Here is a 27581-nt window from a genome sequence, read left to right on the forward strand (position 1 = left end):
AACAATCTTTGTTTTCAGATCATTTGAGAGTTGTTTTGAGTAGCCCATGATGCCACTCTTCAGAGGAGATTCAAATAGGAGATCAACTTGCAATTGGCCACCTTAAATACCTTTTCTTATGATAGGATACATCTGGCTATGAAGTTCAAAGCTCACTGAGGTTACAAAACCAATTTTGTGCTTCAGTAAGTCAGTAAAAAGTAGTTAGGGGAATTCAAATCAATAAAATGATAAGGGTGCCCATACTTTTGCACCGGTCAAATTTTGGTTTAATGCATATTGCACATTTTCTGTTAGTACAATAAACCTCATTTCAATCCTGAAATATTACTGTGTCCATCAGTTATTAGATATATCAAACTGAAATGGCTGTTGCAAACACCAAAATATTTAGAACTAAAAATGATTAAGATTAATAGGGGTGCCCAAACTTTTTCATAGGACTGTATGTTGCTGGTTTAATATACTTGACAGACTCCCTTTAAAGAGGACCTTTCACCGATTTGGGCACAGGCAGTTCTATATACTGCTGGAAAGCTGACAGTGCGCTGAATTCAGCGCACTATCGGCTTTCCCGATCTGTGCCCCAGGTAAAGAGCTATCTGTCCCGGTACTGTAGCTCTTTACAGTCAGAAGGGCGTTCCTGACAGTCAGTCAGGTACGTCCTTCTCCACACCAGCGCCTATCGAGCTGTACAGTGTGAGCGGGGAGGAACGCCCCCTCCCTCTGCTCACAGTGCTCGTCCATAGACGAGTATTATCAGGAGGGGAGGGGGGACTTCCTCCCCGCTCACACAGCAGAGTGCGATAGGTGCTGCTGTGAAGAAGGACGTATCTGACAGACTGTCAGGAACGCCCTTCTGACTGTAAAGAGCTACGGTACTAGAATAGTATACTAAAGTGTACTATTATGGTGCTAAACATTAACTACTATCCGTTTAGTGCAATGTAATTGTATGGTGAGAAGCAGGAAGGGGTTAGAGATGAGGGGTTAGAGATGAGTCTCATTAGGATTATCTCTGGTGTTCCCAGAAACCTATGCAGTTCTGCAGTGAAGCCCAGGATGTAGACTTGGGCGTCACTGTGCAAATGCTAGATGGATATCTGGCGCATGCGCACTGAAACCGAGGTGTACTTCTGTAGCCTAAATTAAGAACTATGTGGGGAGTACAACAGAGTGTACAGTTTTTCTGTACGTGTCAGAAAAGTGTCTAGAAAGTGTCTCAAACAATTGATAAATGTAGAGCACAACGTGTTAGACTATTTGTGGTGAAAATTACATCAGCAAAAATGTTTTCTGAATTATTTTCCATAGCCAAGGATCCATGTAGACCTTCTCCATGTAGTCCATATGCTACATGCAAGTCATCGGGGCCTCGGCAGTACACCTGTAAATGTAAAACTGATTACATTGGAGATGGGAAAATATGCATTCCTGTTAATCCATGTACTGATAACATGGGAGGATGCCCAGAAAATTCTACTAGATGCGTATATAGAAGTCCTGGAAAGGTAAGCATTACTGTATTATTGTCTATAACATGTATACACTGAATTCTACTTCTGTAACGTGTCCTTATCAATAACATCTACTGTATGTGTACATGAAGAAATTTAAGGTGTTCAGTGCTTATATCAGACACGAAGAAAGTGTAATCGCACAGATATATAACCCTTGGAGAACTGTGGTGGTGGTATAACTAAAGTCTTGTGGGCCCCAATGCAAACTTTGACTCATATCTCACCTCTATGGCGTATTCTTGATAGCAGGGCTTATGGGTGCTGCAGAGGTGTCCCGTAGACTTTAAAGGTATACAGCTTTGGTACCCAAAACTGATGAGAATACAGTGGGTAAGCAGCGTAATTCCCCAAAATATAAATGAGAGCTTCCTGCTCTGGGAAACAGCTGATCAGTGGGGTCCCAAGAGTCAGACCTACTCTGATCTTTAATTGATGGCCTATTAGTGATAGATCATTTTTAAAAGGTGGTTAAGCCTTTTAAAGGGATATTCTAGATCCTTGCTGTTTGAAGACCTATTCTCAAGATAGGTCATTAATATGAGATCAATGGGGGTCCAACACTGGGGACCCATGCTGATCAGATCTTTGAAGTAACTGTGAAACTTGTACGATTGCAACGATCCCTTACCTATTTACATCACATGCCATCTCTTTTATAGTGACCGTGTGGTATAATTGCATTGTGTTCTCTTCTATAGATTGAAGCTGTAATTACATCAAATGGCCACTATAAAATAGATGGCATGCGATGTAAATAGTGAATGGGTCATCAAAGGCCATCAATAGCAGGTAAATGGAATAACTCTTTTTAAGAGGGTTATCCACTGAAGGCTCCCAAGTTCAGCACATGAGAGCAGTCAGGGAAAGTCTGATACCCCAGCCACTGTCTCCCCTGTTAATATATAACATCACCGGCAGCACTCACTCACACATGCGAGACCTAGTACCTGCTGTCATAGTATTTTTGCAGGTGGGGCAATGGTCGGCAAATTGGGCCACTCTAATGATGCTGCAAGGCCCTGGGTTTCCTACCCCTTCAGCCCAGTTGCATCTCTAGCACCCATGATCATTGCTATTCTGCCAAGTGCAGAGCCTAAGGTGATGGTGCAAGGCACAAGTATTCACAGGACATCAAAGCGAGGATACATAAAGGGAGTCTATCTTCAGGAAATTGGTATCAAACTGATGACAGTACCTTGTAGGTCGGCTTCTACACTTTCTACACATGAAAATCAGCATTGTATTCTTAGGGCGTTTCTTTTACTGGGGCTTTGCTCTCTGCTCTAGATAATTGCCCCTAATTGCAGAAAAGGTGTGACAAAGTGGAAGATGTCACTCAAGTAATGGGTGGTAGAGCTGGGTGGCACTTAGGATATGTGGAGCAGAAAGTAAAGCCCCAGTAGGAGAAAAGAGACCCCTAAAGTCCTAATGGTACATGTTACAAGGTTCTGTCATTAATTTGATATCAATTTTCCTGCTGACAGACTCCATTTAATATCCTGTACCATCCTATTTTGTCCCCAGTTAATTCATCTAAAGTTTTTTTTTTTTTTCTAAGGTACTTTTCTTTGTGTAGGAAAAAATGGGGAATTTATTAACCCACCTACCACAGTTTTCTGCTGTATTTGGGTGTGGATTTGGCGCACAATTTTTTTTAGATTTTGCTAAGCACATTGGGAATTGTTCCTTAGCCTTGTGTGTTGTTATAGTGGAGGGTGGAATGCAATGTACTGTGAGTGTGCAGGGCTTTGTACTAACTATAAGTAATTCCAGTCTTATTGCAGTTGTTTGCCTGGATTGATAAGTCATCCCAGTAGGGTGGGGTGTTATCTACCTAACGTTTGTCGCCTATCAAGTTGTGGTAAAAGTGCAGAGTGCAGAGAAGTATCACCTGGAGTGCACGGGTAAGTCTTTAGTAAAATTTGTGGATGACACCAGTTTAATTCAGTGTAATTAGGTCAGACAACATTGAGATTTATTAAGACTGGCTCTACCCATGATTTTTGTGGATAAGATGTAGGAATAGCCTTTAGAAAGGCTATTCGTCTCCTACCTTTAGACGTGGTCTCCGCTTGCACAGTATTGTTAGCGGCCATTTTCCTGTGGCCGGTGCGCCTGCGCAGTCTGCTCTGCTCAAGGCCCGAGGCCTAGAAGTTACGAACCTGCGGCGGAAGAAGACGTTGAAGATGACGCTGCGGACGAAGAAGGAGGTGTCGCTGGAGTCACTTCTCTGGCAGCAGTGGGGACGCCCTCATTGCTGTTTGAGCGCTGGGGCCCGCCCCCATCGCTGCGGGAGAACTCATTTGCATACCGGTAAAAAAAGGTATTTCTAAGGAACGGCGCAGCGGAGACCACGCCTAAAGGTAAGAGACGAATAGCCTTTCTAAAGGCTATTCCAACATCTTATCCACACAAAAAAAAAGGTTTTAATGGTAGAATCCCTTTAAACAAAGAACATATTCATTATTCAAAGCATATGGCTTCATCTTTCAGGGCCCCATAGAATCTGTCCGTTACAATAACAGTCTAGAATGACCTTTGATATAGGCAATGGGCACCCCCTACCCATAGGAACATCTGACAGGATATCTATCTAATGTGATATTATGGCGTCACAAGTGGATATGTATATATATATATATATATATATATATATATATATATATATATATTAGAGATGAGCGAACAGTGTTCTATTGAACACATGTTCGATCGGATATCAGGGTGTTCGCCATGTTCGAATCGAATCGAACACCGCGTGGTAAAGTGCGCCAAAATTCGATTCCCCTCCCACCTTCCCTGGCGCCTTTTTTGCACCAATAACAGCGCAGGGGAGGTGGGCCAGGAACTACGACACCGGGGGCATTGGAAAAAATTGGAAAAAGTCATTGGCTGCCGAAATCAGGTGACCTCCATTTTAGACGAATAGTGGATTTCAAATCCGGGTCATATGAGAATGTGAACTTTGTGACTATGAGACAGGGATAGCTGTACAGGCAGGGATAGCTAGGGATAACCTTTATTTAGGTAGGAATGTTATTAAAAATAACTTTTTGGGGCTCTATCGGGTGTGTAATTGTGATTTTTGTGAGATAAACTTTTTCCCATAGGGATGCATTTGCCAGCGCTGATTGGCCGAATTCCGTACTTTGGCCAATCAGTGCTGGCCAATGCATTCTATTGGCGTGATGAAGCAGTGCTGAATGTGTGTGTTTAGCTCAACTACACCGGTGGAGTAGTTGAGCTAAGCACACAGATTCAGCTCTGCTTCAATCAGCGCTGGCCAATGCATTCTATTAGCTTGATGAAGCAGAATGTGCACAAGGGTTCAAGCGCACCCTCGGCTCTGATGTAGCAGAGCTGAGGCTGCACAAGGGTTCAAGCGCACCCTCGGCTCTGATGTAGCAGAGCCGAAGGTGCACTTGAACCCTTGTGCACCCTCGGCGCGGCTCTGCTCTGGAGGAGGCGGAGTCTAAGATCGCTCCACACCAGTCTCCATTCTGGTCCGACCTTAGACCCCGCCTCCTCCAGCAGAGCCAGCGCTGATTGGTCGAGTTCCGTACTCTGGCCAATCAGCGCTGGCCAATGCATTCTATTAGCCCGATGAAGTAGAGCTGAATGTGTGTGCTTAGCACACACATTCAGCTCTACTTCATCAGGCTAATAGAATGCATTGGCCAATCAGCGCTGGCCAATGCATTCTATTAGCTTGATGAAGCAGAGTGTGCACAAGGGTTCAAGCGCACCCTCGGCTCTGATGTAGCAGAGCCGAGGGTGCACAAGGGTTCAAGTGCACCCTCGGCTCTGCTACATCAGAGCCGAGGGTGCGCTTGAACCCTTGTGCAGCCTCGGCTCTGCTACATCAGAGCCGAGGGTGCGCTTGAACCCTTGTGCACACTCTGCTTCATCAAGCTAATAGAATGCATTGGCCAGCGCTGATTGAAGCAGAGCTGAATTTGTGTGCTTAGCTCAACTACTCCACCGGTGTAGTTGAGCTAAACACACACATTCAGCACTGCTTCATCACGCCAATAGAATGCATTGGCCAGCACTGATTGGCCAGAGTATGGAATTCAGCCAATCAGCGCTGGCTCTGCTGGAGGAGGCGGAGTCTAAGGTCGGACCTGAATGGAGACTGGTGTGGAGCGATCTTAGACTCCGCCTCCTCCAGCAGAGCCAGCGCTGATTGGTCGAGTTCCGTACTCTGTCCAATCAGCACTGGCCAATGCATTTCTATGGGGAAAAGTTAGCTTGCGAAAATCGCAAACTGACAGGGATTTCCATGAAATAAAGTGACTTTTATGCCCCCAGACATGCTTCCCCTGCTGTCCCAGTGTCATTCCAGGGTGTTGGTATCATTTCCTGGGGTGTCATAGTGGACTTGGTGACCCTCCAGACACGGATTTGGGTTTCCCCCTTAACGAGTATATGTTCCCCATAGACTATAATGGGGTTCGAAACCCATTCGAACACTCGAACAGTGAGCGGCTGTTCGAATCAAATTTCGAACCTCGAACATTTTAGTGTTCGCTCATCTCTAATATATATATATATATATATATATATATATATATATATACAGTATGTGTATATATATATATATATATATATATATATATATATATATATATATATATATATATACTAGCTTTTACCCGCGACTTCGTCTGCGGTGATTTGAGAATTGGGCGGACACAGACGTGTGAAACTGTAAAAGTGCTTTAAAAAGTTTGGTGGGCTAGCAAATGTGATGTGATGTGTTGTATTGTGTATGTCGTGATACAGACAATGTGATGTGTTGTATTGTGTATGTCGTGATACAGACAATGTGATGTGTTGTATTGTGTATGTCGTGATACAGACAATGTGATGTGTTGTATTGTCAACATTGTCAGACAATGTGATGTGTTGTATTGTGTCAGACAATGTGATGTGTTGTATTGTGTATGTCGTGATACAGACAATGTGTTGTATTGTGTCAGACAATGTGATGTGTTGTATTGTGTCAATGTGATGTGTTGTATTGTGTATGTCGTGATACAGACAATGTGATGTGTTGTATTGTGTCAGACAATGTGATGTGTTGTATTGTGTCAGACAATGTGATGTGTTGTATTGTGTCAGACAATGTGATGTGTTGTATTGTGTATGTCGTGATACAGACAATGTGATGTGTTATATAGTGGAAAGCTATATGTAAATGTGAGTGAGTAGAGTGAGGGCTACTCCTGAGGTGACAGTAAGGAGTGTGCAGGCAGGTTGAGGCAGGAAATGCCGGGCAGTGTGTGTGAGTCTATAGCTGGGGCTAGGAGTCCTGCTTTTGTGAGTCTCCTGCTAGGAAGCCATGTTGTTTAGTGGCACCAAAAGTAGCCTGTGACTCAATCCTAAGGGAAAACTATGTTTGTGGAAAATTGCACGCAAATCCGTCCAGGGGTTTTAGCGTGATTGAGGAACAAACATCCAAACTCACAAACATCCAAACACACAAACTTTCACACTTATAATATTAGTAGGATATATATTGTTTGTTTGTTTTTTAATAATCTTATATCAGAATAATAGCCCATCTGTAACCACACAAGCAGCCAGAAGTAGATACAAGTACATAGAAGATTTTTCTTAGATTGTAAGATATGAGATTTGCAGAATCCTCAGTCTTTTGCACTCAACAACAGTTTGAAGACATGTCTGTGCAGGCTGTGAGGAGAATCAGCCCCTCCATTCACTGTGTGGAGAAAGAAAAGGGCCAACCTCTACACAAGATAGAATAGAATGTATCTATAGACAGCCAGCACCTCCCATGAGGCAACCTGAAGCGAGCGCTTCAGGTGGTGCTATGCCAGGGCCTCAGGGAGGGCGGCATTTTTGCTTCCCTAAGCCAGTCCAGGACAAGCTGTCCTGGACTGGCTTAGCACCGAGCGGTGGTTTGGGGAGGCCACTGAAGCAGCGCTGCTCCAGCAGCCTCCCCTCACGCTCAGGCAGAGAGCAGGCAGTCTCCGGGCCTGCTCTCTGCCGGCGAACGGCGCTAAGCCCCGCCCCCTCCTCCGGGGGGGGGGGGGTGCGGCTTTCTGTAGTTCTGTAGTTCGCCTCGGGCGGCGAAAGGGGAAGGTTCACCCCTGTCTATAGACAGACTTCCTTGGTAACAAAGAGTAAACTGCAAATTACCTAGAAGGGAGACCCCCTAGTAGCAGGGTTTTTTTCAGGCAGAAAGCAGCCATATTTTCATTTAAAATGCATTACATTTTGTTCCCGAATCTCATGCTTTATAAAATGAGACTAAGTTGTCTGAAAAGTTAGTGGCCATTTAAGCCAAACGTAATGTTCTATATGAACTATATATCCTAAGCTCAGCACTTCACCCTCTATCCTGTACTGCTTTCAGGTACAGTGCAGTAGATAACCAGAGAGAGCTTCTTTACCGAGTGCTCAGTACAATTGCTTGTATTCATAACCATCATTTTCTTGATAGATTTAGGTAAATTGCACCTTTCAGGATACAGAGCACTATCTATAGAACGGTTTTAAAGATGACTACAGTGGTAATATTTGGGATGCTGTTGTTGATCTCCTGCTTACTTGTGCACTGGGCCCTACAATGAAGCTCGATTAGAAGGCTCTGCTTGTGTTCCAGTTGTGCAGCTTCCCCAGTTGCATTTTTGGGATTGTGCCAATAAGAAGCATAATATTCAGCCCACTAATAAAAGTGCCTCTGACTCATGAAATGCAACAATTTTCTCAATTATGCAAATGTAAGGTATAAGAAATAAGAATTTATATGTCCCGTAGGTGTGTTTGTCATGAAGGAGAGATTGGTGATGGCAGAAACTGCTATGGAAGCCTTTTATATGGGATTCAGTCACTGAATATCGACGACAAACAAATGAGAAAACAGCCTGGTGCACTGCGGCTATTTGGTGAGACACACATTTTTTAGACCAGAGGTTCACCTGTTTTGAGTTTTCTAGGTACAATATACAAGTATATACGTACAGTCATTGGCAAAAAGAATAATTCACCCCAAATAGAATTGTTACATTTCTGCAAAACTCAGTATGCAGTTATATCTCAAGCAAATATGTAAATGATTACAAGTGTGGTCTGATTAGATACTGGGTCTTGCCACAAGAGGACATACAATTGCTTCCCCCGTTGCCATGTAAACAGGTTCTCAGAGGCTATTTTTGGGTAGTGTATCTCTTGGTGAGAGACCATTGACTGATATTCATGTCTTTACCTAGCTGTTAGAAGGTTTGGAGCAGTGGTTACATGAGGGCATGCACACATGGCAAACAGGCTTTGGATGGCCCAGACAGACCACCAGTGGAGAGAATCATTTTATCTGCTGATAATCATGAGCATCTCACACCGTTTCCTTGTGCACCATACGGATATAAATGGCACCTTCATTACACACCCGTGTCTCTGCTCTGACAATTTGCAAGCGCATAGCAAAAGGAAATTTAATGTCATTACGTATTCTGTTATTGACAGCCAGCCACTGTTTCGTTTGTTGGCAGTGATCTAAAGAATGACAAATTTGAACTGCCATCGACTGGAACTATGTTGTCTTTAGCGACATATCCTGGTTCTATATGGCATCCGACAAAAGGTCGTGTTCAAGTATGGAGGCCATATGGCGACCTCAGCAATCCTGGCTTTGGTGCAAAGAGACATACTGCTTGTGGGCAGCTGTCACACAGTCAGTCAGCTCAGCGATATGTGAAGGACATCCTACTTTTTTGTTTTTCTCATTACTTTATTTACTGGGTGGTAAAACAAAAAAACTGTTTTAAAGGGAGTCTATCGACTTAACCGCCCCTTGCCTTTGACTTAACATCAAGCAGGATGTTTAATTTCTGCTTGTACCAAAGACTACGTTATTTTAGCTACATGAAAACCAATAACATCTACCTGAAATATTTAGAGGGAGTCTACCACCTCCCCCAACTCTTTCAAACTGCCACCATAGTGCTGTATATGCTATGACATGCTTATATATCATACCTTCATTATGTCTCATAGTCCCATGGATGCCAATAAAAAGACGTTTTATTAATTATGCAAATTAGATACGCAGAACAAATGGGGACTTCCCAGAGGTCCCCGAGCGCTGCTTATTTTGTTGAAAATATACCCTTAGTACAGCTTAGTGCCACACACTGGCCAGTGGGAAACAATTGTCCCACTACTGTGACGTCATCATCTGCTCGGCAAAATCTTGTGCATGCGCTGTATGCTCTCTTAGTGTTAATTTTTCATTTTGGCTACCTAGAAATACAAAATATACACACTGTGATGTGACTGTATGTTTTTATTTTCCATAGAGGAAGGGTGTGGAGTGACTCTGCGAAAATATGGCCCCTTCACAGTATTTGTTCCCCTAATGAGACAGCGTCACATAAATGTAAGTACAGACAGTAAAGGAATTTTCCCGCAATACCAACTTATCATCTGTTTGAGCACTGGTACCCCAGCCTATTATGGGGTGTTCTGCTGTTCAATTCCCACTTTATGGAGTGCTAAAGTAAGATTTCTTTGGTAGTCCCATAGACATTGAATGGAGAGGCAGTGCACATGCCACTTGATTCAAGAGGGGGACACAGGACCCACTTTCCTGTGATAGGTCGGGTCCCAGCACTTGGACAAATGTGCTATATCGGGTAAACTACTTGAAGTGAATTTGTCACCAAAACCCAGCATATCCACCCAGCCCCACAGATGGGTAGGTTAGAGTCACCTGAATGAAAGAGTATATTCCCCTTGTGAATTGCTGCCTCTTACTAAGATATTTTTGTTCATATACAAATGGTCTTTGGAGTACCGAGGGTGTTGATGCTTACCAAGAGGTAAGCGTCAACATCCTCGCTACTTCAAAGACCATTTGAGCAATGACATTAGAGCAATGACAACTCCCTCATTGATCCAAACTAATTTGCATATTGATATAAAAAAGATCAGGCCAACACAAGCAGTGATTCACTGGAGAAAACACCATTTGATTCAGGCAACCATAACCTATGTATCCGCGGGACAGGGTGGATATGCTGGTTTCTGGTGACCATGAAGACATTTGCATGGTGCAGGGATTGTGCCACATACTAACAGCCCATCCAGCACTAGATACTGAGTAATAAGATTGGTTCTATATTCTGCTGAATTTTATTGTATTATATTATATTTTTATAATTAAATGGGTTAAACACAAAAAAATTCACCCCCCTTCTTTCATCGTCTTCCTTCTGCGTCACCTCCGGCGCCTGCACAGTTGGCTCTGCCAGTGAGACACTAGTACAGCCGACTGCACATGCCAGCGGGCAGCCATTCCCAAAAATAGCCACCGGTATGCGCAGTCAGCTCTACTAGTCTCTCACTGGCAGAGCCAACTGCTCAGGCGCCGGAGGTGACGCAGAAGGAAGACGACGAAAGAAAGGGAGGATCCAGCCGAAGATAGAGGCGTCGCTGGAGCGTGTTTTCGAGCAGCAGTGGGGACGCCCCCATTGCATTTTCAGCGCTGGTGCCCGCCCCCATCGCTGCAAGAGAACTAATTTGCATACCGGTAAAAACTGGTATTTCTAAAGAACAGCACGACGGAGACCACGTCTAAAGGTAAGAGACGAATAGCCTTTCTAAAGGCTATTCCGACGTGTGATCGCCAAAAAAATTCATTTCAATGGTAGAATGAATCCCTTTCAAGTGTAACTAAACTTTCAGGCAACTTTTAATTTTCTATCATTAATAAATTTTATAATATACTCTATTAGCAAATTTTGGATGATCTCCGTGAAAGTTTAGTTACACTTTAAATGAATTAATGTAGATTATGCAAATCAAAATACCGACCACTAAAAAATCGTGAAGTCATATTCTACCAAAGGATGTCCAGAGCTGCAAATACCACATACAGTTTGGAATAGGTCGTATCTTTTCTATCAAATTACATTGATCCTAATGCCACAAAATGTGTTCTAGGTATTAGTGTACCCATACACAATTATCCATATATGTATATGGGTTCTAATGAATATTATTGATCTTATATTCTGTTTTTAATATTTCATATTCGGTGAATCTCACTTGAAAATATTCCCATATCCAGGAAACAGAAGCAAAACAGTTATGTAAACTTCACATCATTCCTGGTCAGTACCTAGCAAGCGATTTGAAGAATATTACGAACTTGTGGACAATAAGTGGCGAATTGCTGAAATTTTCATTAAAGGTGAGAAACTGTCTAAAATGGTGCAAGTATAACTGAATAGTCAGAGAAGTAATAAAAGATTTTGGCTACAACTTTATGGCAGATGACTGTAATAAGATCTAAGTAGGTGCAGATATTTGATATGATATCCATAGACTTCTATGGGTTCATACTGTTCATTTCCATGCCTCTATTTTTACAGCACGCAAAGGCCTTTTTGCTCCCAGATTGCATGAGAAATTGTAACAGGTCATCAATATTGGATCTTTGGAGGTCTGACTCCCAGTATCCTCATCCATTAGCTGGTACGCAGAGAATGGAGCAGGATGCAGCCAGTTCTGTTCTCTGTATAGTGACTGAGCTAAGCTGCTGTAGCTTAGATTCCATACGGGGGATAGGATGTGATTCGCAGTCCTGGTCTGGCCCTTACACAGAGAATGGAGCCGTATGATTTCTGCTGCTGAGAACATGTGATCGTTGTGTTTTGCACGGGACACGCATCGGTCTGATATTGATAACCAATTCTTAGGATCCCTTTAAATATTCTGAGGACGGTGCTGCACTGATACCAGTGCCATTGTGCATTTGTAAACAAGGGGCTACAGTTGAGACCGACTTTGCTCAACCACTAAAACAGTCATCTGCACTCTTTTTTTTTTTTTTTTTAGAAAAAAAAAAAAAGTATTCACTTTACCAATCCTCCACCTCTCCCATTCCAATACTTTCCATGTCCCCATCAGTCTCCACTTTGTGGTCCCTCTCGACCCCCAGAAATTGACCAATTGATGTGCTGCCTCGTTCGCTCCAGTGATTGATTGGCTGAGCATTTATTCTAACTTGTACAGAATGTAGGTTTGTACTATGTTATAATAATGTAATAAAATTAGTTCCTCTACTTCTTCATTTGGTCACCCAGAGATTTTTTATTATCTAGTGTTTTCCAGTACAGATCTGCAGTGTTAGCAGGGCTATGCGGTCACTGACTCCAACTCCTGCTCTAATTCCAACTCCTTCACATATGGCTGAAAGCCATGGTCAGTTAGAGGCAGCCAAACTCATCTAAGGCCCGATTCACATCTGCGGTTAGTATTCCGTTTGGGGAGTCCACTTGGGGACCCCCAGAGCGAAATAATGAACGCATTGATAAGCGGTGAGCACTGAAAGCACACAGACCCCATAGCCTATAATGGGGTGTGTGTGTGTTTTCCCCGCGGTGTCCGCACCGCACGTTCATGAAGTACTTTTCTCTCCGCATGACTCATGCAGACAGCGCACGGAAAACACACGCACCCCATTATAGTCTATGGGGTCCGTGTGCTTTCATTGCTCACTGCTTGTCAATGCGTTCAGTATTCCGTTCTAGGGATTCCCAAGTGGACTCCACGAAGGGAATACTGAACGCAGATGTGAATTGGCTCTTAGAGGAGTTTGGCTGCTTCTATACCAAATGCACATCTGAGTTCAGAATACCGAACGCAGATGTGAACCAGGCCTCACGCAGAAAAAAGTCAGTTATTGAATTACTGTGAAAGTAAATAAGTAACATATTATACATCTACTTAATTATATAATAGTAATAATTGTATGATATAATTAATCATCATAATTAAACCAACTCCACAGTCCTGAATGTGAGACCTCACAGCAGCACATGGTAGTGTCCCCTTTGTATGTGAATATATAAGGCAGTAAGGTCATTTTTTTTGTCATACTGTTTTTTGATTAAAAAAAAACAACCTTTTATTGCAGGAATTTATTAAAGACTCTGAGCCTAACATTAAGTATAAAATGATAAAAGTGGACTTACCAGCTGTCAATGGCATTTTTCATGTTATCGATAAGGTTATAAGAAGCAGTAACACAGAAACCATTGGACACCCCCAGGTAAATGATTCCATAATATATGATTCTTTGAGATCAGTGGTACAAAATGTGAAATTCTACCTTAATGTCGCTTATTTTGAGCCATTGGCGCTCACACAGTCACCTGAGGTTTCCTGTTTTCTTTTCTGAACACTTGTCTGCTTTGCTGTGTAGACTGGGACAAGGTTAGCGCAGAGCAGATTTATCGATAGATCGTACTTCTGTTCGGCTTAGATCAGGCAGTAACACACACTATATACATTGATAACACTTGCAATTCTCCTCTCTGTACTCTGTCTCTTCTTGAAGATTTTATGTCAATTGATAGTTCTCTAACCATTGCAGGTGCTGTATCGCAACACATGTCCTGCTCTGTTTATACAGACCATACAGGATCAAATTGTGTGTCCCCAATATGGCTGCTCATAGAAACATATTACTCCCATATTATAGAGCTGTAGGTAGTCTGTGTGCCGCCATTTAGTGCCTTCATACAACACTGTATTCTTCCCAAGAAGCAGTACAGCAATGGAACATGCCATGGTTTTTTTTATGCATTTCATATCTTAGTGACAGCATATTGCTAGGACATGCCATGTTTTTCTGAATTCTGAGGTATGACTGCTAAGAGATCTTGAAGTTATTGGGGCCACTGGCTTAGCCCTATGGCCCTCTTGCAGTCTTTTCCTGCACAGCGGCACTCAGGACGACTGACTGTGCAGGTAACTGCAGGACAGCTTTATTTATGTGAGTTGTCGTGGTCAGACCCCTTCCAGCAGCTAGGTCTCCCTCTTCAGAAATGAAAATCATGTCCTAGTGATATGTCATTGCTTTATTGTGATGGGAAAACAACCATACAGAGGCCATTTTACCACCACCTTCAACTCTTTGCATCCTTCAATATGTTCTGCTCCTTTGGTTCTGGTTCAGTATGGATGATATCTATAGACCCCACACCATTCCTGAGCAATTGACGTCCTTATTTTCAGCGCTCAATATGTTAATTATGCTGTGTACTGGCATGTGGGCGGTCCTTGACTGGAGCAGATAGTCTGGGACTGCCTACCTGACTGTAGAGACTCTGTTTAGCATATTGGGTGCTGAACCTAACACCACTGATTGCTCTGGAATGGCGGGGGATAGAGAAATAATCCAATAGTGCTGGACAAGAACAGCATTTGTTGAATGATACAAAGAAGTGAAGTTAGTGGACGCGATAAAGTCTTTTTTTTTTTATTCATATGACGCTCATATTACAGGTCTATACAATATACATCCGTAAAAAAGCAATGGGTATGAATAAATAAAGTAATATTCCATAAAATGAAATGTTATGATTCTTACTATGTGTATTAATCTTCTCTTACTTTCTCTGCCTATTTTTTCAGATGACTATAGGTGACATTCTTGCCTCAACAGAAATGTTTAGCAGATTTGAAACTATGTTAGAGGTAAGCTGTTGTGAATAATGCAGACCTTCTACTATGATAACATGACTTGTCTGTATCACATCTGCATACCCCAGGCAGGATTTGTAATATGTATACTACTATCTGCACTATTACGGCTCAGCCAGTGGGGTAACTAGGAATGGCTTGGCCCCGTGGCGAACTTTTGACATGCCCCCCCCCCCCCCCGACCGATGCTGAAGACCTCGACCAACTGACCCCTACCAAAGCCGCCACCCCCCCCCCCCCGCGCATTTCTGAACACACTATATTGGCCCCCATATTGGCCCCTGCACACAGTATTGTGTCCCCATAGTGGCCCCTGCACACAGTATTATGTCCCCATCGTGGCCCCTGCACACAGTATTATGTCCCCATAGTGGCCCCTGCACACAGTATTATGTCCCCATAGTGGCCCCTGCACATAGTATTATGTCCCATAGTGGCCCCTGCACACAGTATTATGCCCCATAGTGGCCTCAGTACACAGTATTATGTCCCTATAGTGGACACCCATGAAGAATTATTATACTCTGGGGTCTTTTCAGACCCCAGAGTATAATAATCGGAGACCCAAGGGGGGGATACAAACATAAAAAATTCTCTTACTTACCTTTCTCCCGACTCCCCTCCTCTCCGTCGGCCATTTTCCGGGACGTCATGTGACAGGGCCCTGCGTCGCGGGTCATATGACGTCACGCAAGTAGGCCGAAGCCTGCGCGGAGCCTGGAGAGGTAAGTAACAGTGTTTTTTATGTTTCTTACCTCTCCGGGCCTCCGATCGTTATAATCGGGGGTCCGAAAAGACCCCCGAGTATAACAGTGCTTGTGGGGCCCGCGGTGTCACTTACCGATCCCGGCCCCTGCCAGGATCGGTAAGTATATGGGGCCCGTTATCGGCTGGAGTAATTCCAGCCGGTAACGGCCTATTAAAAAAAAAAACGAAAAACGCAGCGGTAGCGGCTGTCACCGGGCCCCCTAATGTCCCGGGCCCTGTGGCAGCTGCTACTGCTGCTACCACGGTAGTTACGCCACTGGGCTCAGCTCCCATTCATTTAAATGGGTGATAACCGCATAAAGTTCAGTTCTGGACTCCTCACTCTTTTTCTTACAGCAGTTTTGAGGCTTCTCTAGGTGTTTGATGTCTTGTAAGTGGTGTTTAGTGGCCGTGGTACAGCATGGCTCTCTGACTGGTACTTCTACCATTGTTGGTCAAGTATCTCCAATTTGTTTTTGCTGTACCTGACCCATCACTTTGTCTTAGAGAAGTTGCTCAGGAGTTTTTCTTTACATCCTGCCAAATTTTAAAAACAGTGGACACCCAATGGACCCAATTATAGTCAATAGCTGCATATGTATCTGCTATGTCAGGCTCCATATGTATCCGCTATTGTAGTGGTCCGTCTGTCCATTGTTCTGGTCCTCCATCGGTCCAGAACAATAGACATGCTGTTACGGATGTCTAACATTTTTGTCCTAAGATGTTGCTCCACTTTCTATTGTGCCCATCTACTGTAGTGAAATTTCTAAAAGTTGCATCTGATAGATCTGGCATCTCACCAGGCTAACCACAGCCGCTTTCCCATCACTTTTCAGATGTGAAGTGAATAGCACAAAAGTGTGAAATGGCACAAAGAGTTTGTGCAAAAAAAGCCTTAAATCTTCATTTCTGGACTGCAAAGTTTAAAAAAAATTCCATAACCTTTCATATAAAGCTACACTCCCTTACCTTGCCAGGTAGAACAGTTCTCTAAAACATGTATAGAGCTTGGCCCATCTTACCTAATATTCAGAATATGCTGCAAACTGCACATCAAGTGATTTACTTGGCTGCTGATGGAGGACCATGTGGAGCCGACCCTCCATTGAATAACACCAGGGCTGTGCACTGTGCAGATGTCACTTTCACTCACGGTGCTGACAAATCAAGGACTTTGATGGACAGGTCAGGTCACATCACCTATCATCCGCAGCCATAAAGGGATGCTAAGTAGTTTGATGTAAACAAGTGCATGGTGGCATTACAAACGGGGCAATAGCCGATATTTTTAATACATTATCTAAGTAAGTCACATCATTTCCTACATTATTTTTAAGTTTTATAAAAGCAAAAAAAAAGAGAGTAACATAATGAAGTAAGTGTGTAAGCCAAAAGTGCATGTGTGCTCAATGAGCATTTGGCTGAAAGCTTTCCAAGGTGTATGGGGTTAAGTTTACAGGAAATCCTGGGCTGTGTCTTGGGTTCTAATAGAAGTGTGAACTGTTATCAGGGACACTGCAGCATGCTGACATGATAACATTGTATGACCACTGCAGATACATGATAGTACAGTCACACTGAGGACTGCACATTCCATCTAATCCCACATGTAATAAGGTCTGGAACTGTACAGACATTGCTGATAGTTGGGAACTGTCCCATAAGTACAAGGCTCAATACACGACACAGCAGAAAACAAATGTTACTGTATTCCTTTTTGAAGGATATAGATGCATATGAACATTATACATAATATCATCTGCTCTCAGATCTCTCTTCTGTGCACTCCTGCCCTGTTCCTGCTCCACCTCTTGGACCTATCTTTGAGGTCATACCGTAGATCTGTTGATCGGTCGCTTCAGGTCGCCTCATGGGAGGTGCGGCGCTGTGTATGGAAGACCTCATGGCATCCTTGAGGGATGCGCATGACGCCTTCATGGAGACCTGGACGCCCTGGATCCTTTTCCAGGGTACTCAGTCGTACCGGGATCTCTTGCTGTGACCCTGATGGGGTTACCGCTCTTACTGGCCTGGAGCTCAGAGCCGTGCCGTCTTGCTCCCCATCCACTTCTCTTCCCCCCCCCCCTTTTTTTTTCTCTTCCCCTCTTCTCCCTCCATCCCTCTCCCCCTTTATATTGGTCTGTTTGATTTTCCCCTATTGTATTGTTGCATATGATTGTGTTTTGTTTTTTGTTTCGGGGCCCCCCCATGTTGTGTGGGCCCTGTTTTGCTGTTAATATTTCCTCTGTTGCTATAAATAAAGAATTTATATATATAAAAAAAAAAAATAACATCTTCTGCTTTATCTTTTACTTCTTACCATAATCTCATCCCCTCCTGTCCTTTTTATTTTATTTTTAATATTGTTTTTTATATTTTTTTTTATTAAATTGTTGGGAGTTTTTTTTAAATCTTTTTCTAATTCCATAGTGTAATGACACTCAACGTATTGTAAAACTTTTATTTCTATGTGCAGAACTGTGATCTCCCTGCTATATTAAATAGACCGGGCTCCTTCACTGTATTTGTACCAACTAACAAGGCTGTGGATTCTTTAAGAGACGGGCGTTTAATCCATCTCTTCACCGAGGTAGGAAGCCATGTTGTATCTATATATTTCATGGCTATAATATAACACTCGAATGTCTCTTTTATTCTAGAATGGTGAGGGCCAGCATACCAAACAGTAACCAGGAATCACCTATAGAGAGATATTATATAATAAGCATTTTTCTCTAAGACTAATATTTTATTACTATATTTGTGTGAATTGATGGGGCTTTCATGGTTCTTTCCTTATACCTAAGATAGAGTAATGAGAATGGCAGATACCACACACCACTAACACACTCCTGTATCTCTGGTACTGTAGCTCAGGTCTGTTCATTTGAATGGCCTGAGCTGCAATACCACACTGGGCCACAAACACATGAGTGGCACTGTGTGAGATACTATTCTAAATAGACAGCAGAATTTCGATCTTTAGGGGTCCTGGGACTAGTGCACTCACCCATCATACAGTGATGGCTTATCCTAATGATAGATTATTAATAAAGACCCAGGAAAACCCTGTATATAAGTATAAATAAGAAAATTTATTTATTCATTTCTAGGCAAAGCACAAACTATTGGAGCTGGTTAAGTACCACATATCATCCGTGGCTGCGGTAAGTACATGGATAGTAAATATACATAGTATACATAGTAAAGTATATTTGTTCTATTTAGTATTTTAGTATTGTTATAAACCATGTCCTGTATCTACTACTTTGTTTTACTTCTTTTTCAGGTCACTGTAGACAGATTTGTTATCATGCCTCACATTTTGATGTCTTCAAATGAAATTATTAAGATCAATGTCACGGAAAATGTAAGTGCCCGAGTGTCCCATGTATTCTATATCATTGTAATGGATCTTATTCTTTTCCAGCATATGTCTTTAGATATATAAACTAAGGGGAGGATGTTAGGCAGCAATTCCAGAAGAGATCCAGGCCCCGCCCCCAGTGCACTCACTGGCTGATCTGTATATCCATAAAAAAGATGATTATCTCTGAATCGCTTCAGCATTTTGTGGGCACAATGGTATACTTGTACTCTTGTTATAGGTTCCTCTACAGAACTGCTATTTATTTCTGAGGCAATTTGGATCAGATAGAGACTCCCTTTAAGTTTTCTTAGATGAGTAACATGTGGATTTGTCTTTTATCAGGGGAGAATTCTGTTTGGAGATGAAGGAATTCCGCTTTTGCACAGTGATATAGTCGCTTCTAATGGGATTATCCACGTTCTGGATGGAATTTTAATTCCTTCTACTATATTGCCAATTTTGCCAGCTAGATGCAATGAGACGGCAGTAGAAGTTGTACAGGTAACACCATGTTTGACTTTTTACATATATCCTTGACCTTGAACCAAGGTCTACAATAAGGCTAACATTTCATAGTAGGAACATTTCATTTTATTGTAAGTATGTGTAAGGTCTGTGGAAAATGTGCCAAAATGTACAGGTGTGGCTACAGATGGGCTAATAATATTGATGACCTATCCTACTGACAGGTCATCTCTATCAGATCTGTGGGGGTCCGACACCTGACACCCTCACCAATCAGCTGTTCTCAGCAATTGATACACAGTGAATGGAGTAGGAAGCAGACAGCACTGTTCTCTATGTAGTAGTCAGACCAGGTTACTGCAGATCAGCCCCTTCATTAGAATGAAAGCTAAACTGCAGTGACTCAGTTCAGCCACTAAGCGGAGAACACGGCTGTCTGCTGTCTGCTCCATTCTCTGTGCGCTTGTGCTATACATTAGGGTAAGTTCATGCTTGTAACTTAATGTGTATTATAATAACAGCTGGCAGATCACATTACATATACCTGTATCTATATATTCTGTTTCTGTGTATTTAGCTGTTTTCCCATATAACTTGCTGTACTTAATGTCTTGCACAGGGTACATGTTCTGACTGTGCCTCCATGCTGCCTTGTCCAGATGGCACTACTGACATGGTAAGGAAAAAAGTGCTGAAAAAAATTTGTTCTTTGACAACTTGACGTATTCAGACCTCACTTACTTGAGCCTGTTGTGCCTGCAGGGAGTCACTAATAGAGAATGTCTATATGAAGATCATGGTAATATCACAAAGGGCTGTGCCCGAAACTGCAGCCGCTCTGTCATTGTAAGTATTAAAATAATACACAAAACTGGAAAAAAAAAAGTCCACGCAAGGCATGAAAAGTGGGACCTCAAGATGTGATGAGCAATATATTGTGTTCCAGAGACCATTCCTAGGGAAATTTGTTCCTAAAATTCAAGGAAATGGCTCTTAGAAAGCAAACACTATTGCCAAGCACAGACTTCCTCTACTTCTTACTATCTCACATAACACAAACAGCAGTTCAGTATACTCAGGACGTATCACATGAAGGAAAGCTCGCAAACTGAACTTGTGGAAATACAACCAATGATGCAGAGATACAGAGCCCATATACAGTATAATGCAGTAGCATGACCAGCCAGAGTGCTGAATAAAATGTGCTATCTAGAACTCTGTTCACATTTCCATTGTGGCTCCAACAGACCTTATTGACTTACCATGGAGTCTGTCAGGTGCTATTGTTGGTGTCTGTCATTTTGACATGTAGAATATCGCCGCATGCAGCATTACTCTATTCATGTAATCTGCCATGACTATTGACAGAGACTCCAACTGAAGCAGATGATGGTAGTGTGAACAGGACTTGCCTGGCACGCCGCTCTGGGGCACATGTCTGCCAACCCCTGCCTTGCCTATTGGCATACTTTCATACTTACCTGTATTAGGTTTTCACAGGGTAGAGAAAGCTGCTATTCCATTATACCGTGTGCAGAATTATTAGGCAGGTTGTATTTCAGATGATTCTTTTTATTACTGTTCAACAACTATGTTCTCAATCAATGCAAAAGACTCATAAATATCAAAGGTTAGTATTTTTGGAAGTTGGAGTGTTTTTTTTTTAGATTTGGCTATCTTAGGAGGATATCTGTTTGTATAGATAACTATTACTGTGCAGAATTATTAGGCAACTTAATAAAAACCAAATCTCTCCCCATCTCACTTGTTTATTTTCACCAGGTAAACCAATATAACAATATAAAATTTAGAAATAAACATTTCTGACATTCAAAAACAACAACAAAAATCAGTGACCAATATAGCCACCTTTCTTTACGATGACACGCAAAAACCTTCCATCCATAGATTCTGTCAGTTGCTTGATCTGTTTACGATCACCATTGCGTGCAGCAGCCACTACGGCCCCCAGACACTGTTTTCCCTCCCTGTAGATCTCACATTTTATGAGGGACCACAGGTTCTCTATGGGGTTCAGATCAGGTGAACAAGGGGGCCATGTCATTATTTTTCCTTCTTTTAGACCTTTACTGGCCAGCCACGCTGTGGAGTATTTGGATGCATGTGATGGAGCATTGTCCTGCATGAAAATTATGTTTTTCTTGAACGATACCGACTTCTTCCTGTACCACTGCTTGAAGAAGGTGTCTTCCAGAAACTGGTAGTAGGTCTGGGAGTTGAGCTTCACTCCATCCTCAACCTGGAAAGGTCCCGCAAGTTCATCTTTGATGATACCAGCCCATACCTGTACCCCACCTCCACCTTGCTGGTGTCTGAGTCGGAGTGGAGCTCTCTGCCCTTTACTGATCCAGCCTCGGGCCCATCCATCTGCCCATCAAGAGTCACTTTCATTTCATCAGCCCATAAAACCTTAGAAAAATCAGTCTTGAGATATTTCTTGGCCCAGTCTTGACGTTTTATCTTATGTTTCTTGTTCAAAGGTGGGCATTTTTCAGCCTTCCTTACCTTGGCCATGTCCCTGAGTATCGCACACCTTGTGCTTTTTGATAATCCAGTAACGTTGCAGCTCTGAAATTTGGCAAATGGCATCTTGGCAGCTTCACACTTTATTTTCCTCAATTCATGGGCAGTTATTGTGCGCCTTTTTTATCAACACGCTTCATGCGACCCTGTTGGTTATTTGCCATGAAACGCTTGATTGTTCGGTGATCACGCTTCAAAAGTTTTGCAATTTCAAGACTGCTGCATCCCTCTGCAAGACATCTCACAATTTTAGATTTTTCAGAGTCCGTCAAATCTCTCTTCTGACCCATTTTGGCAAAGGAAAGGAAGTTGCCTAATAATTAAGCACACCTTATCTAGGGTGTTTATGTCATTAGACCACACCCCTCCTCGTTACAGAGATGCAAATCACCTGATTTACATAATTGGTAGTTGGCTTTCAAGCCTATACAGCTTGGAGTAGGACAACATGTATAAAAAGAATGATATGATCAAAATACTCATTTGCCTATTAATTCTGCACACAGTGTATTTATAGCAAACATATAAAGCCATAAGGATGATGTGATGGAAATTTCTTGGATCTTTCAGGTGAATGGCTGCTGTCGAGGATTTTATGGTTCGGAGTGTAAGCCATGCCCTGGGGGATTCTCGAATCCTTGCTATGGACGAGGACGTGTAAGTGTGTGCTTTCTGTCAGTCCCCATTCCTCTTCCATGTGAATGAGACCCCAGTGCACTTGTGTGGCCAGCACTTCATGTACTAATGGACATCCAGAGATTAAGCTCTTGGAAGCCTCACAGAAGTGAATGGAGTGCCGCTCATGAAATACACTTAAGTTTCATTCAGGCGGAGGAGGCATGGGGGACTTTTGGATCCCCATTCTCCAGATTTATTGAGCTTCCCTTAAAACAAGTTTGTATGGTTTTCCAAGACCACTCTTTAATGTATTTTATCTGGTTGTCACACGCACCTTCTAATTCAACCTATGTATTGTTCCATATAGTGCAATGATGGTATGAATGGGAATGGGAAGTGTATCTGCTACCATAAATATAAAGGAATCGCTTGTCATATCTGCACTGATCCCAATAAACATGGCGAAGATTGTGAAGAAGGTGAGTGAGATGATGATAAAATGCATCTACAGCACCCTCAAGAATTTACTGTTACTATGAGTTACATGAAGAAATGGGAGCAGAAGGTGGGAAACACTTTCAGTTGTCTGCATTACATTAAAGCGGCTGATCCACAATTCATATTTGGAGATTGCTGAGTGCTGTACTTGACTATCTCTGGAAGTTGTATTGAAAGTCCGTAGGATAGCAACATGCCAGTGGGGAAGTGAGACCCTTGTTGTCATGATCAGTCGGGGTCCTAGAGGTCAGATTCCCACTAATCTGCAGGTTTTCACCTATCCTGTGCATAGCTGATAACTTACTAACTGTATGGTCTTACACAGCCATAATGTAAGTCCGCAAATGTTCTGAAATTGAGGGTTTTCAATTGCAGATCATTTGCGGACACATTATATTCAATGCAGCCTCTTACACCAATGGATAGTTTATCCGTGGTGTGCCGCGCAGCAACCGTGTTCCGCAATTTATAGAGCAGGTCCATAATGGCCGTGAATTCACAGCACTGCATGGACTCGCCCATAGAACTCTATGGGAGAGTGCGGCAGTTCACGGGCGTCTGCGGAGTCTATGTTGCTGATCAGTAACTAGTGTTGCTGATCAGCAACTTGCAGAATGTAAAATCATTACAGCCGTGTAAGACCAGCCTAAGGGAAAATCCATTATGTGATCGAAATTCTGGAGATTTTTCTAGGGTATCAGCACCAGAAAAATCTACTGCAGAATACAGGAGCAGGCAACTGGATGAGATTTTTATTAATTTTCATCTATATGCTACCGACATTTCCCACACAGAAGCTGACCTATAGAATGGATTTATAGATATATATTGGATCTACTTTGATGACTTCAGAGGGAAAATCAAAACCTACAATGAACTGTCCCAGATTTGCTGAGGATTACCTGTGGATCCCCAGAACCTCAGATTTCAAGTCCATTGATTTTTCTTTTCTTATCAGAAACTGCAGGAAAATCTGCAGATTTTCCATAGAAATATTTTGCAGCAATTTTTCACCTGCGTGGACCTGCTCTAATCCTCATCCTCTTTTTAGTGAATGCATATTAAAGTAGAAGCCTAGCCCAAATTATTTTTGTGGTGTTTGCGTTTTTTTCTAGTTTTTCTAAAATGAGAAAAAAATAAACAATCAAATTCTAACAGGTTATTGGGTTGTTTTTGGGAATTTTTTTAGAATGCAGGTGTGTACATGGAACTTGTGACAACCGGCCAGGGAGTCGCGGAGTTTGCCAAGGAGGCCGTTGTAAAGAAGGTTACATTGGAGAATTCTGCGATCAACATTCTGGGCCATGTACATCTCTGAACATAACTCAATACTGCCATATTAACGCGGTGTGTGTATCGACGGGTAACGTTACAAGGTAATATCAGGATTTATGACTGCACATTCAGGTTACACAAAGAAAAGGTAACATTGAAGCTTCCACTGTAGATAGTAGATGTTATACTGCTTAATGAAGTGATTTTCTCAGGATGCCTTATTGAAACACTAAGGTCAGAGGTTACCATGGATAAATCACTGTGTGAGAGAAAGGGCAGTAAGGAATGGAGAGAAGATCATGGTCCATTAATGCCTATCAAGAATCAGTGACCCTGTGATAAAAAATTATAGACCCTGCTAGTTACATATAAAAACTGTCTCTTCACTTGACTAGCAGAAACACCCCCTGACAGTACAAGGCTATGGAAGAGCACTGTCAGTAGAGGCCATTCTGACACCGACATCTCCAGCATCCAAGCACGTACCAGTAAAGCGCACTGAATTCAGTGCACTGTCAGCTTTTTAGCATTATATAATACCGCACATCTCCAAGGACATGAAAGGTCCTCCTTAACAATTTACCGTCCACAGATAGCTGTCAGTCAAGAAACTGTTCAGTTGACAGGTATGGCCGGTCTAAGCCATTGCCAGCCACCTCTGAGGATTATTTTTTTTAAGAATAAAAGGACTGACCATGTTACAATCCAACTGCCCAATCCTTCTCTCCGCCATCAACTGATGTTGGAAGAGAGTCCCAGGGCTCCTATTCACATTAGAAGGTTGCCCAGTCCTGCTATTTGAAGTGTATGGCCAGCTTTACCCAGAAAAGTAGAATATGTCAAGAGGATGAGGCCAGCTTTCCCGAGTTCATTGCTATTCTCCATGTCTTCCAGTTCTTTGACTCCACATTTAACACACAATTATTTAGAAAATACCTTCATTAAACCTAATTTAGAGACTCTGCCAGTAGGTTTGGGGACACTAAATCACCAGTATGTCCTTGCACTTGTGGTTTAGTAACCCAAATCTCCTTGTGCCATATTTTAGGCAACTCTGAAGAAGAATTTTAAAGGGATTTTCCCATAAACATGACCTTATTCAGATTTGTAGACAACAGTTAAACATCTTTGTAATTTAGCATTTTCGCTAACCATCTTAGTGGTGACAATCCTTTGTCTTGATCAGTGGTCAATGGATATAACCCTAAAAACAGGAACTTTACATATTAGAAGCTCAGCCATGATTTCCTTATTGTGGACAGGTTATCAGGCAGGGACACTACATGGCTGTCAAGGTAGACCGTGCAGGCATAGTTGGGCTCTGAAGATTGAGCGATCTGTCAAAAAGACTGTGGCAGCTTTGGTGGTATTCTTTTTACTAGTCATGGGCCTTCTTGAATTATATATATATATATATATATATATATATATATATATATATATATATATATATATATATATATATATATAGTGCCTGACAGCCAGTATACCATAAAAGCCACATGAGAATTCCTTAAAATACTTCATTGATGATGTACGGCCTGTCTGCAGGAAGGGATCACATAGCTCCCATTCAGCAAGCCAAAATGGTTTGTGAGATCTGTGAGAGGGGAAAAGGGATGAACAGGCCAAATATTTGCACTTCTCTTTCCATTGCAGTCTATAGTAATTTCTGAGAACAACCAAGACTAGTGGCACATTCATAGATTGCAGAGAGAGCAGTGTACATGCTTGGCCTGCTAATCCTTTCCTTATGTTATGGCCGTTACCAGTCACTGTATTGCAAATGGTGGTCACAGGGCACTCGTTCTTTACATAGGTAAACGTCACCTACCAGGCATTTATGGTATTAATATGTTATACTTATAATTCTCCTTTACACTTTTCATATTGTCTATCTTTGATTTGTCTTTTAGCTGTCTATGTAAGAATGGCTATGAAGGCGATGGATCTTTCTGTCAACCTCTAGATGAATGCAGAATGCCAAGCAGAGGGGGATGTTCCAAAAATGTAAGTATACTTGTTATGTGACATTTCATATATTGGTACAAGACACTGTAGCTATTGGTAATAGACGTGCCCCAATTGTGGGACATTTTAGATCAGGGGTAGGGAACCTTCGGCTCTCCAGCTGCTGTGAAGCTACAACTCCCAGCATGCTCCATTCACTTCCATGGGAGTTCCCAGAACAGCAGAGCCAGTATGCATGCTGGGAGTTGTAGTTTTGCAACAGCTGGAGAGCCATACGTTCCCTACCCCTGTTTTAGATCCTGCCTTCTATCAAATCGGTAATATTTTATACATTTCCCATAACACATATTACACTATCTACCAATAAGTATTTGGACACCTGTGGTAGAATAGAAAAACAACATTTATTCCTATACAATAGTTGATAGAACCAGCAGATGCTTCCTTATGGATGGTATTGATGAACACAATACTCCCGGATGCCTGGTGAAACTCCTGGTATATGTGAGCCATCAGTTGGGTGCGGTTTCTCTGGCCAGCACTCGTCGGTCTCTGTCTCCCAGTTTCGGGGGTCTGCCGACTCGGGACACATTCCAATAACCACTGTTTACCTTCCACTTCGTAATCACATAGGCCACTGTTGATTTGGGGTAATTCAGTTCGCTTGCTATGTCCCTTAAGGATCAACCATTTCTGTGGTACCCCACGATTACCCCTTTCTGGAAATCGCACAACTCTGCACTTCGTGGCATCTTACATGCGACTAATGCCAATGCTGTTTCCTACACAATAGCGTGACACCACAGATATCTTCATTTGCATGGGTGTCCAAATACTTATTGGTAGACAGTGTATTACAAATTAGCGTTAGATCTGATCCACCAGACAGTACCTGTGGAAATGGAGACTGTTGGCAAGTATGATGGTTCTATGCAATTGTTAAGAATGTAGTGTAAGCCGATGGCTGGTCAGGTAATGAAAGGGGTGTACATCTCACCCAGACTACTAAGGTGGGGTGAGATGAGAAAACTCCAGAAGGAATGTTTGTTCTT

At 42.4% G+C, this 27581-nt stretch overlaps 1 protein-coding gene across 1 annotated transcript in view; it reads left to right on the forward strand.

Annotated features, from left to right (window-relative positions):
- Positions 1–27581, forward strand: part of STAB1 (stabilin 1) — a 121834-nt gene that overhangs the window by 14772 nt on the left and 79481 nt on the right. The window contains exons 8-24 of the mRNA XM_075286785.1: positions 1315–1511; positions 3294–3424; positions 8307–8434; positions 9845–9924; positions 11617–11739; positions 13468–13602; positions 14970–15032; positions 18265–18378; positions 18902–18955; positions 19078–19158; positions 19501–19659; positions 20243–20299; positions 20386–20469; positions 22738–22824; positions 23153–23264; positions 24473–24659; positions 26475–26568. Coding sequence (XP_075142886.1) covers positions 1315–1511; positions 3294–3424; positions 8307–8434; positions 9845–9924; positions 11617–11739; positions 13468–13602; positions 14970–15032; positions 18265–18378; positions 18902–18955; positions 19078–19158; positions 19501–19659; positions 20243–20299; positions 20386–20469; positions 22738–22824; positions 23153–23264; positions 24473–24659; positions 26475–26568 — 1886 coding nt within the window. The remainder of the gene's footprint in view (positions 1–1314; positions 1512–3293; positions 3425–8306; positions 8435–9844; positions 9925–11616; positions 11740–13467; positions 13603–14969; positions 15033–18264; positions 18379–18901; positions 18956–19077; positions 19159–19500; positions 19660–20242; positions 20300–20385; positions 20470–22737; positions 22825–23152; positions 23265–24472; positions 24660–26474; positions 26569–27581) is intronic.

The sequence above is a fragment of the Leptodactylus fuscus genome, chromosome 9 (genome assembly GCF_031893055.1).
Source record: "Leptodactylus fuscus isolate aLepFus1 chromosome 9, aLepFus1.hap2, whole genome shotgun sequence".
NCBI classification, from domain to species: Eukaryota; Metazoa; Chordata; class Amphibia; order Anura; family Leptodactylidae; genus Leptodactylus; species Leptodactylus fuscus.